At 43.5% G+C, this 13,035-nt stretch overlaps 1 protein-coding gene across 1 annotated transcript; it reads right to left on the bottom strand.

Moving 5' to 3' along the window:
- Positions 1-1,525: 1,525 nt before the first annotated feature.
- Positions 1,526-6,473, bottom strand: SVIP (small VCP interacting protein). The gene is made up of 4 exons (XM_084207105.1): positions 6,337-6,473; positions 5,371-5,421; positions 3,068-3,181; positions 1,526-2,286 (listed from the first exon to the last, which is right to left on the bottom strand). Exons 1-4 carry the CDS (start codon positions 6,397-6,399, stop codon positions 2,272-2,274), a joined length of 243 nt encoding a protein of 80 aa, XP_084063231.1. The 5' UTR covers positions 6,400-6,473; the 3' UTR covers positions 1,526-2,271.
- Positions 6,474-13,035: the final 6,562 nt, after the last annotated feature.

Genomic DNA, 13,035 nt, shown 5'->3' with positions numbered 1-13,035 from the left:
CCATATGGAGTGGGAAATTGTTACTGCAACAAAGATGATCCTATCACAGTCATGGAGTGTCAGCTTTTCAGTCCAGTTCACCAGCACTGGACTCTGGCCTGCCAGTTTTTGAAATACAGGACTGCGCTTTCAGAAGATAAAAGAGAAAAAAGAGTTGTACTGATGTAAACAAAATATCAACCATCTAGATAATGTGTGAAAAGGTGCATTTTAACAGCCTCTGAGGTGAAGTAAACATCCAGGATTGAGGGAAATAACTGAACCACAGGAAAAACTCCTGTTGTGGTTCACATAAACTTACTGTTGCACTGAGCAGTAAGAAAAACAGGAAAGACATCTATAAAGAGAGAGAAGCTCTCATCTACACGGCTCTCAGCCTTGCTGTTTAGTGGTACATGTCAGGTTTCGATCAGGTGTACACTACTGATCTGCAGTAGTTTCTGCTGTCACTGTCAACTGAAACAAAACTTAAACCAACAGTAAGTGGCTTTATTTACTCAAATAATTCCCAGTCATTTAAGCCTGGCCATTTGGACAATTGGATATGTATGGTATAGGAACATATTTTGATAGAGCTGTGTAGGTGATTCATAATCTACAACTACACACTCCCACATCTCCGATGGGGTTCCTTAGCTGCAGAATAAATCCAACATTCAAAACTAGGTCTCTTAAGAAGTACAGACAGCTCTGGCTTTTACATAAAGGATGGAGAGAGAGAAGAATGTGATTGATTTCCCTGGGTTCTTTCAATGACTTTAAATGAAAGTGTCCCTGTCACTAATGCAAGCAGAGGCTTGGATGACAACAGACATGGTTATTTGCTCCCCTTAGGAACATAAAACAGAGAATGAAGAGAAAAATGTTTAAAGTTTTAAATACCCCAAGTGACCAACAAAGTGTAAGTGCTGCTCAGGTGTCTTGTAGGACACGTACTCTGATACTAGACTGAAATTCTCATTTCAAATTAATGTCTGAGATACCTTTTTATAGCTCTGCATTTTCACTAGACTTTAAAAGAACATGTTAATGAACAGTTAATACACTGAAGAGAGCAATTGCCAGCAATCAAAGGAAACTGAAGGCAAGTCTTCAGCCAAGGATACAGCTTTTTTCAGCCCAAACACATTATGTTAATATTGAAAGTTCTCCCTTCTGAACTCAGTTCTGAAGGCTAAGCCAGGAAACTATGTCAAGACTGCACTCTCAGGACAACACTGGGCAGTACTGAGATGTGAAAGACAAAATACATAGTTCAAGGGGTGGGAAAAAAGCCTCTATATCTTCACTAGGTCAGAAATGCAGCGAGTGCAGTACTGAGCCCATGCATAATGTGCGTAATGCTCTCTGGGGAAAAGAAAACGTTTTTGCACTGTAAGTAGTCCACCTAAATAGATAACACAGAAACCTTTGGAAACGAACTGGCAAAGTGATGGCATAGTAACTGTTTTCCTGTTTGCTTTTCAAAATCCTGAGAAGGTTAGCATTGCCCTCCTGTGGTAATAAATGAATACAACTAATAACAGGATTTTTAATTTCATGTTTTAACTTTCAGTATTAATTATAAATACTTACAGACTCAAAAGAAACCCACATGAGAAAACGAGAACAATTATTACATACATAATAAAATGGCATTCTTAATCTAAGTACACAGGATTTATAAAGGTTTCTATTTTTTCTTTTACTAGTCACAAAATTATTCCATTTGTAAGGACCCGCCATGACTCTACTTTTCTTTTTTCAAAAAGGCACTAAATTCCTAAGCAGTGCAAGAGTCATTAGGAAACAGAAAAGAAATGCTGTCATCTGCATATTCAAATACATACATATGTGAAAAACTTTCTACATGAGGACTTGGGGAAAAGTTTAATTGTAGAGCTTGAATTAACCATCAAAACCAACAGGTGGGCACCTGAGCTTGCTCAGGTCAGTCATACACAAACAGACATCAACTGACCAGACAGTATACACATATTGGCTGACTACACATGAGGAGGCCACTTCCAGCTGACAGGAAGTCTTGACACGGAAGCAATAAAACATGCATGGAAAACAAACAAACAAAATTGGCAAAACCATAGTGTTCAGAATTAGTTCTTAAGTTTCTTTGTGAATGTTTTCACATCCATTGTCCCACAATGGCAAAGTACTGCTGAGTCTTCAGAGGTAAACCGCAAAAGCCACATGATGAGCAAGTGCCACTCAGCTGCAGAAACTGACAAGTTACTGGCAGTAAACATCAATCCTCTTCTCTTCAGAAGTCATGTGTTATCCGACCTGCCACTAAAGAAACAAACCAAACACACCACAGGTTAGTATGAAGATAAGGAAAAGAAAGGAAAAAATCCCAAAGCAAACAAACACTGTAAGGTCAAACTATATACATTCTCCATTCACCTTCAAATTCTCAATAACCTTTTATCCCAGCAAGTGATGGACATGCAGTGTGTCAGTGGCAACTTAAGCACACTTCTGCCTCCTGAATCATGTATAGTAATGAGGACAAAAGATGGCGGCTTATGAAGCCTGAGTTTCAATGATCAGATACATCTATTGTTTTGGAGAGATTGTAATTCTTCATTAAGTCTCTGCCTGGCCTTCTGAGGTAAAGTTCACATTAGAATAGCAACAGTAGTAATTTTATGCCAACGCTGCATGTTTCTTTTGTAATGATAAACACATAAACCCCAAACTACTGCCCTACTTAGTTCAAATGTTTTCTATAAGCTCTGAAGGAAGAGAGACAATCTCAACTGGCACTGAAAAGGGACACTGAGTACAGTGTAACACAGTGATGAGGGCCCCAGTGCTGAGAGACCTGTGAAACTGATGCATCATGTATGTAGAAATTGGGAAGAAGGGGGGGGGGAAAGCTCTCTGCCATTGCTGCTAGTGATGAAATCTCATCAAGAACACTGCATGACAATGACACATCCTCCCATTTCTATTCCATTTCTCTTCCTCTTGGTTTTTCCTCAAGTTATTCAATCTTCTACATGACAAAACAGATTATCACAGTGACTACATGGATAGTTGAATCACATTGTTTCTTTTTAAAACTTACTCTGAGTCCTCCTTCTCCCCCAGGACGTGAAGCTGCCATTCTTCTTTCTATTTCCTCCTGTTTCTTTTTCTTCTGCTCTACAGAGTAAACATTCTTAATACCTCGAGAGGAAGCCTGGGAGAAAACAGATTTGTCTAAGACCAAGTTAGCTGGAGAGAAACCAAACTATAAGTGTTGGCAACACTATTTTATGAACTGTGGTTTGCATGAAAAGACTGAAACACTTAGTAATGCTACTATTACATCAAGGTAGCCCTTCCAGGATATTTCCTCATTCTGCAAACTCTTTGTCCCATAGGTAAGTGAGGGTGTTTTTGTTTCCCTTTGTTATTACATCCAGGTGAAGATATTTAATCCTCAGATGCAGGACCAGAACATCCTTTCCCAAAAGTCCACAAATTTTTTGTCTGTTTTTTTCAGTGTCCGGGCCTACTTTTACTCTTGTGAACAGGGGAGAAAAAGACCTGTGTTAGTAGTGCTAGCCCAGGCTGTGAAGAAGTTCACCTTTTCAACTGTGATCTGTGAGAAATACCCTGCATAATAGTCCACCCTTCAAAATGTCACAGGGTGTGTGGGTAGCAGAATGAAAAAAATCTGTCATGAACTGCATGCTTCATATCCTTGTGGAACTGTTTAATGACAATCTGCACTAGATGGCAGGAGCATCAGAATTACAGTAAACACCATGAAATAGAAAAGAAAATAAAATGTTTTAAAAACTGATTCTTATCTATGTTTAGACTTCTAATAGCATAGCAGAACTTATACAAAGATGCTAAAATCTATTAAGGCAAACCAGCAATGTTCTCACTTGAATTTCAAGGTCCTGACAACAAGCTCAATTCTCAGTGGGGTACCAAGACAAATCTTACCACCAAATAACAACCTACTTAGACCATATGTTCTCTGTGTCTTAGGAAACTGGGAAGGCCAAGCTGTCTGCAGCACCCCAAAAGGAAGAACAGCTCATATGATGTCAGGAGGGATAATGAGCAGCTAAGAAGCACGTACAAGAAAACACTAAGCAGAGAAGGAAGGACATCTGATCTACTCTCTTGTCCCCTCACAAGGGTGAAACTAAGTATGGCTGCTTGCAAGACATCTCCATTACCCAACATTCAGAGGCTAAAATGACCTCAAAGATAGTCCTGAAAAATCCTGGCAAATACTTTATCTCTTTGTCTTCCAAGAAAACAAAAAGCGACAGAGTGATTCCATTTTTCTTTGTCAGCAAAATGGGTCCCACAAAGCTTCAAGGACATCCACAACCCTAATTGCTTCATTTCTTCTTCCTCTCAGGAAAGCTTTTTAGCCACTTAAAAGTTAGCGATTTCCTACAGTAATGCTTAAAAATCTCTTTGTGACTGAAACCCATCTGTGGTCGAAAACAACACGTGGATTGCTTTTAGTACATAGAATGACACAAAATCAAGGGGTTAAAGGAGTCTCATGCATCACTCAGTTATTTACTAAACTCCAGTTATTTACTAAACTCTCTTCAAACCAGGTCAACATGGTCCCCATGCATAATGGCCAATTCATAATTCAATTATTATGAATTCAGTAGTGTCACTAACATTCGCACAAATAACACTCCTTTCTCTTCACAGTTCAGCTGTAGTCTCTAAGACACACCATTCAAAATCTAAAATATGCTGTAAGTCTTTTTAGAGGTATGTAAGGAAAAAAAAAAACAGGTTGGCTATTCTGCTAGAACGTTTGTATCCTACTTCTTCTAACTTTAAAGATATCTAAGCAGTTACAGCTTGGCAACCTTAAAAAGACAAAAGACTAAGTTAATACTGCATCTCTGCTGGAATCTGAGTTTATAAACATGTTCAAACTGTTGTCTTGTTGATAAAGAAGAACCTGCAAGTGCATACAACCTGCATTTTTAATAAAAGTACAAGTGCAGTACCACTTGAAATTGCCACTGCAACAACTGTTTGACCATTCTGGTTTGAATACTTCTCCATCTCTTTTTCAAGTCTTAGAACAAGGGAAAAATAACGTTGAAGTTGCTCTTCCAGTTCTTAGGTTGTTTTATAAAATACTGTAAAATATCTCCTATCCAAACAAGCTCAGTTACTTTGCAATGGTCTTAGAGCACCTACCTGTGAAGTTCTTAATTAGATATGAAAAAGGTATAAATGTACAACATTAATAATACCAAGAAAGTACTTAACAACAATTCCCACAATCCAAACATGATACCCAGTGTCACCAGAGAAAGCACAGCCATTCTCCCCACAAACCAGTCATCTAAAAATAATTTCAACAAATGACATTTTATCAGACATTACCTCCATCTGCCTCTTTTCAGCGGCTTCTGCTAGTTGTCTTCTTTTTATTTCCTAGATAAAATGTTAAAGACAGTGAAATTCTACTACAATATAGTCTTTGCATTCTTTTTAAAGTCTTAATTTTTAAGTACAACTCAAATCTGTGATACTAACTCCCACAAAATGACAACTTCAAGGCAATTAGCATCATCTTTCCCTGCACTGCCAGCCTGCAAGAACGAAGTGTTTTTAGTGACTAATATGCCAGAAGAGCAGCCGCTGACATAGACACAGTCAAACCCCACCAGAAATCACTATTCAGCTGTTCTGCACCTTCACTCAAAAAATCCAGCCGGGGGGTGAAATGGCTCGCAGTGTATGAAACATGCTTTTAGAGTCTGGAAAGGGGAATGCTCGCTCTCCCAGCGGGCTCCCTGCCTTTCCCCCCGTGAATCCCTCAGATGAGGGTACAAACCGCAGACATGGGCTCTTACTCACCTAGGAAAAACGTCATGCAGTGGAGGGTAGTTAGAAGCGAGCACCGCTATCCACCGGGAAAAAAAAAGCACAGCTTTTCCTATTTCTTGTAAAAGTGGGGCTCACGTTGGCCTCAGTTCTGCACTAAGAAGTCTGACGGAACCCCCGGTCTCCGCAGAACCACAGTGCCCACGCGTGACCGCGGGGCAGAGCAGCCGGAGCTCCTGGGGCACCAGGCCCCGAGCTGCGGGCTGCCCCGGCTGTCCCGGCCCAGAGCTCTGCCCAGCCTGGCCCGGGGGCCCAGGAGCGGCTCCCTTTCCCCGGCACAGCCCCTGTCTCCCGGGGCACGGCAGCGGCGCCGCGGCCGGGCCTCCATGTTGGGAGGGAAGGAAGGAAGGAAGGAAAGAAAGAAGGAAGGTCACCGCCCCCCGCGCTCCCCTCAGCGCGGCCGCGCCAGGCGTCACTGCCAAACAGCGGCGAAGGAGCGCAGCCCCGCCGCCCCTCACTCACCGGGTCCGGCGTCTCCACCACGTCCTTGACGGCGCCCCCCATGCAGGGCAGGCACTGCCCCATGGCGAGCCCCAGCAGCCGCAGGCCCCGCGGAGGAAGCGCCGGCGGTGCGCGCCCCGGCCTGGGACCGGCGGGGGCGGGCGGGGCCGGGGCGGAGGCTGGAACGGGGACGCGCGAGTGCCCCCGGTAGTGAATTCAGTGGAAGGTGTTCCATAGTGAATTCTCCCTGTGACGGCACGGGAGAACCGTGCGATCGGTTTGGCGGCCGGTGCCGGGCTCAGGGCCCGCTGGTAGCCCGCGTTTCCAGGCCGTGCCCGCCCCGGCTGCCCGAGCTCAGCTGGGAGGCCGCGGCAGATCTGCCTCGGCAGGGTGATGGAAGGTGTCGCTTTCTGGCTCTTCTGCTGTTTCTTCCGATTTTTCTTAAGAGAAAAAGAAAAAACCTTCTCTTCCAGTTATTTATAGTAGACTACTGAATTTGAGTGTTGCTGCATACATCAATCCCCAAGGATTATGCGAGGAGTATAAAATGCGTGAAAAACGCCAATCTCTTGTTTTAAAAATTTTAAAAGTTTAATAGTAATAAAATGGTTATAAAAATAGTAATACAATTAGGGTAATAATAATTTGAACAATTTGGATTAGGATAAATATGAGACAATAGAAACAAAGAGTTACAGACAGTCCAGGTATCTTTTTCTGGGCAAAATAAGCCCGAAAAAGGACCTATATTAACAGAGGATTAACCCTTAAAAGCAACAGCCTGTTGCATATTCATACACCTCATACATGAGGCATCAATTCCATTCAAACACAGGATTCTCTCTGGTCAGTGTCAGCTTCTTCCTCTGAATCCTGACAGAATCTTCATGTCTGAGCAGGCAGGAACAAGTTCGTTTCTTCTGATAATGGAGCAATAAATTCTTTTTCTCTGAAAGATTTAGGTGCCCTGTGGCTGCTATCTCGGTGTGAGTCCTTTCTTTAGAAAAAGAGTATATTATATAGCATAGTTTCTATTTTAACATTATGTTATAACCTTAAACTATATTTAACACACTACTTAAGAGAATTAATATAGCATTACTTTCCAACACAACACATATAATATTAATTTTAATATTTGTGAAAAGCCACATATAAAATACACATTTTTCACAAATGTATTCTTAAGAAAGGATCATGCAACATCTGCCAAGATTCTTGTCTACCTCGGTAATTTTGAACAAGGTTTATCTTTTTTGTTCTTGTCCTAGCATTTGTTTCATGAGCTTGTGATGTACACATTGTTGTGAAGTACAAATTTAAGTTTTTGTATTTGTTCCATCCATCTGGAATCGGGCATAGAATCATGTGACAGTAGAATCATAGAGTGGGTTGGGTTGGAAGGGATCTTAATGACCCTTGTCTTGGTTTGAAAAGGCAGATGTCCACTAGGGAAGGCAGGAGCCTCCCTCAATGTAAATGTAAACTTTCTCCCTCCGAATTATTAAATTTAGGGGCTCTCAGGCAAGGATATGGGAGTAGGAATAACAGTTCTTTATTAGGAAAAAAAAAAAAAGCAGTAGTACAAAACAACACTGACAGAGACAGAATACGACCTGACCGCCTGTGGGTCAGGGTGGTGGCAGCAGTCCCATTAAATGGTGGCTGCAGTGCTCCTGGAGTGACAAATGTGGGTCTGTTGAAGCAGTGATCTTGTAGAAGGGTGGAGTTTTCTTCTGAAGGTCCAGTGGTGGTGGAGATGGGCCTGCTCTTCCTCTGGGAGTCCACTGGAAAAGAAAACTGCTCCTCTGGGAATCCAGTGGAAAAGTCTCCCTGTGGTGTTCCAAATCTCAGATCATATCCAGGCAGGAATGCTTGGCTCCTCCTCTGGGCAGAGCATCTCCCAGTGGGATGGTGTAATTTTATCAGCGATGCACTCACTGCATGAACTGCATGAGACTCACTGGCCATGAACAGAAGATACTTTCTGGAGGGAGGAATGGTTGTGGAAGAGATAAAGAAAACTGTAACAGGTGGCCCAATTAACAGAAGGTAACTGCCCCACATCTAACAGATGGCAATAGAATACACACCCCAGCCACATCTTGCGCTTCCAACCTAAGACAAAGCCCCTAGTTCCAAACCCTCTACCATGGTCAGGGACACCTTGCACTAGACAGGTTGCTCTAAGACCCCCCAGCCTGGGCTTGGACATTATCAGGGTTGGGGCACCCACAGCTTCTCTGGGCAGCCTCTGCCACTGCCTCACTACTGTCACAGTAAAGTTCCTCTGAATACCTAATCTAAACCTACCCTCATTCAGTTTAAAGACATTCCCTCTTTGAAGCTGGTCTTACAGTTCCACGTTCTTGTAAACCTCTTGTCCTAGGCTGACGTTAGGATTTATGTATCCCCATTCGTGTGTCTGTTTATGTTAGATATTATGTTCCGTGCCTTCAAGACTGGCTCTGAAGAGCAAATGTTTTGTTTTGGCTCCTTATCAGCCGCTCCCCCACGGCTGGTGGGACATACAGATGGGGCAGTGCATAGTGCTGTTTCTGGTTTTTTTGCTGGGCTTTTGGCTTTGCTCTTGCTCTTGCTTCTGCTGGCTCTCGCTTCTTGCTTTTTCTCATTAGTTAGTTTAGCTAAACAGTCCAAATATTTTCCTGGACTGTTTCTCCTTTCCTCTTTTGGATCTACTTGAACCTGCTCCGGACTGGGACCTGGGAACACCGAGAGTTTGCACCCTGTGGCTGCAGCAGCTGCCCCAGCGCCGGAGGGACTGATACCAGAGTGACCACCCCCAAGAGAGACTTTCTGAATTTGTCATCTTTTTCAGAGAGGTGAAACAGTGCTGTCATCCGGTATTGTTCATTTTGTGTGCTGGGGGGTGCTGTTCCTGTTAAATAAACAGGTTCTTTCCACTTCTCTCTGAGGAATCCTTCCTGAACTGGTTGGGGGGAGGGACCATGTGGGTTTGCTTTCTGGAGGGGCCCCCTTTGGGGATTCTCTCCCAAATTTGCCCTAAACCGGGACAACCTCTCCATCTCTCTTGTATGTATGTACAGGAAAGGGTTTTCAGGTCTCTCTGGGGTCTTCTCTATGTTGAACAAGCCCAACTCTCTCAACCTGTCTAGAGGTCACCAAACTAGAAGTGCTTCAGCTCTCTGAGGGTCTTCATGGCTCCCCTAGGCTCTCCAGGTCTGCCCTTCTATTGTTGGGGCCCCAGAGCTGTACACGGTGCTTCTGCTGGGGTGTCACAAGAGCAGAGTGAAGGGACAGTCACCTCCCTCGACCTCCTCCTCACAGGGCTTGTCATGCAGCCCAGGATGTGGCTGGCTTTCTCGGCTGCAGGTGCACATTGCTGGGTCATGCTGAGCTTCTCACACCCATGGCCTTCTCCTGAGGACTCTCAATCCATTTTTGACCAACTTGTATTTGTGCTTGGGATTGCCCTGACCCATATGCAGCACCTTGCCACCTCTGTGGCCTCCCTGCTACTGAAAACCAAGCCATGCAAAACCAATACAATAATATAGTCAGAAAGTTGTTTATTGAGAAGTAGCAGAAACATGATAACAATTTTCTGTGTCAGAGGGCGTATATGTTAGGGGATTTCAAGGGTGATGATTTTTTTGCTGAAGCTTTTACCTTTAAGTGAAGTCACTTGGACTGAGATCCTTTAATAGGTGCTTATTTTTGGGATTTCACAATACCTTAATAGTAATAGATGGGGGGAGGGAGTTTGCTTATTTTAGTGCTTTGAGGGCATTTTTGTCCACTCCTCCCACCTTGCTAAATAAGATTGTAATGATATAACACATTAGTTGTGTAATTAAGTTTAAAAACCGCACACTTAACACAGTCATTAATAGTAGCAGCTTTGCTTTTAAATTGGGCTGCATCTGATTAATTATGTTTAATGAGTTTTGAATATCTGATTTAACAAAAAATATGTTTTGAAAATGTCCATGACCTCTCTGCAGGGTTTTGGGAGTGCATTAGAAGATCCACAAATTTGTTATCGATTCATTTGTAACAGTTTAGTTATGCTGACATTTGTGCAAGACTAATACTGAGTTGTGCCATAATCTGACTTTTATAAACGTCGATTAGTCTCTGCCTCTCATCTTCTTGATATCCAGCAGGTGGTACTGTTCACACAAAAATAATCCTGTATTTTCCAAATCAATAATCACACCTTCAATTTCCTGTTTTGCTTTGCTATTACAGGCAGTTGTATTATTTCTATTGCATGTAAAGAGAGAAAACAGTTCTGGTTGATAGTTTATAAAGTTATCATGCCTATTTAATTATAAAAAAAATTAAAACTCATTCATTATTAAATTAGAGTTGGGACTTGGGACTGTTCAGTTACTTATCATACCCTGTAGTTATTTGAATTTTAAAATTTTGGACTCTTTATTCAAGAGAAGACAAGTGCCTGTAAGAGTGGCCATGACAGGGACTCGGTGAGATGATCAAAGAATCTGATTTTATTGTGGGATCCAAATGCTTATATGATATTTTGGAAGGCTAGTAATGTTTTACTACAGTGATTGGGTTAAAAATCACATAAACAAACATGCATTTTAGAACATTTCTTACTTGCAGAGTCTGATATAATGCTCTTTTTACAGTAAACCCGTCTGATTTAATCTTCTTGCAATCTTGATGTAATCCTCAAAGTTCTCTTTGCTATTGCCAAGGCATTCTGTTATCAAATCTCTTATGCTAACAAGGGCCAAAGTCCATCATCTGTCTCATGTCCCCATATACCAGTAGTTGGGGAATCAGTTGTTCTTCCTTTTGTTATAGGCAGTTCTTAAAGCAATAAAGACATGGACTGCTTTGCAGGAAAAGCAAAGGAACAGCTTAGTGCCAGCCAGGCTGCCTGCTGGAAGAGTAACTGCAGCATCTGTGGGTGCTTATGTAGGTGTTTGTAGCCCTGGTGTTGCTCAGAGTCCTTAGGCACCAGTTTAAATGTCAGTAGGAAGCAAGTGAGCGCAGCCCTGATGGACAGAGATGTGTGCCTGGTGTCTGTCTGGTTGCGTTAGCAGGGCTCCAGGGCCGGCACTCTCCACAGCAGTTCCACTCCGTCAGTCCCACTTTGCTGTTCTTCTCTGGCTCTATGGGTACATGCCACCATCCTTGCAGAGTGGTAAATTAAAGGGGACATTCAATTTCTGTCTGTAAAAGAGTGTCTCTGTAAATGCCACTTGCAATACAGCTGAGTATGCTTGTGCAGTCCTGTTGGTTACAGACCAGCAGGTCAGGCTGGAAGGGAGCATTTCCACCTCTGTCATGTCCTCTTCAGGACCATTTAGGTACTTGTACTGGTTTTGCATGGCCTGGTTTTCAGTAGCAAGGGGGCCCACGGAGGTGGCTCCTGTGAGAAGCTGCTGAAGCTTCCACCATGTCCAGCAGAGCCAATGGCTGATGGCTCTGATGATGGACATGCCACTGGCCAAAACTGCGACAATGAGAGAGGTTCCCTCTGTGATGACATATTGAAGAAGAAAATCAAAACAAAGTCACATAGTTTTTGCTTCTAGTTAGAAAAGAGGAGGAGGAGGTGAGAACATGTGAGGGAAACAACATGGAGACACCAAGGTCAGTGGAGAAGGAGGCAGAGGAGGTGCTCCAGGTGCCAGAGCTGGGATTCCTCTGCAGCCTGTGGTGAGACCATGGTGAAGCAGCTGTGCCCCTGCAGCCCATGGGGATCCACGGGGGATGCAGAGATCTACCCACAGCCCCTGGGGATCCATGGGGGATGCAGAGATCCACCCATGCCAGAGCTGGTGGATGCTGGAGGAGGCTGTGATCCAGTGGCAGACCCAGTGGAGAGAGCGGGCCCTGCTGCCAGGCTGGAGCAGCCTGTCCTTGGAGGGCTGCACCCCATGGCAGAGTGACCCACGGCACAGCAGATTTGGGAGGACTGTGTGCCCATGGGGGGAATTCAGGTTGCAGCGGGTGCAGCAGGGCTGCTGCTGGTGAGAGCATTGGAGAAGTTCACAGAGAACTGTCTCCTGTGGGAGGGACCCCAGGGCCTCACAGGGAAAGGACTCCTCTCCCTGAGCAGCAGAAGAAAATCTCGGTGATGAACCAACCCAAACCCCCATGTCCTGTCTCCCTGTGCTGGGGTGGGAAGGAGGGAGGGGCTGGGAGGAAAGAAAAGGTGTTTTAAGGGCTTATTTTACTTCTCATTATCCTCCTCTGATTCTCTTGGTAATAAATGCACTTTGCAACTTTAAATTGTGCCTGTTTTGCCCTTGAAATATTTTTTTCTTGTCTTTATCTCACTCATGAACCCTTCATTTTTTCTTTTTCCCTTTCCATTGCCCAGCTGTAGCAGGAAAGGGTGAGTGATCAGCTCTGGTGGGTGTCTGGTGTTGGGCCAGTGTCAAACCACAACATTAGTCTATAAAATATGTATAATTGAGCCAATAAATTCTGCTCCACTTCAGGCATGCTGAACAGATTAAAGCTGTCAATGGTGCTTGTTTTAGATCCTCAGCTACTTTGTTCTGGCCCCTTTGTTCTTGAGGGGATCAAGACCAGCCATTTGTAAAAAGCCTTCCATGCAAAGCATGGTTACTGGAGCCTCAAGCTCTTTGTATAACTGTAAGGAATCAGCAAACAGCGTGACTGATTATTTTTATTCATAATATTTTATTTATATATGAGGAAGTTGATTGCCTCCACAAAGATCACGGAATC

The sequence above is a fragment of the Fringilla coelebs genome, assembly GCF_963513975.1.
Source record: "Fringilla coelebs genome assembly, chromosome: 6".
Taxonomy (NCBI): domain Eukaryota; kingdom Metazoa; phylum Chordata; class Aves; order Passeriformes; family Fringillidae; genus Fringilla; species Fringilla coelebs.
This window is presented reverse-complemented; position numbering and strand designations above follow the sequence as displayed.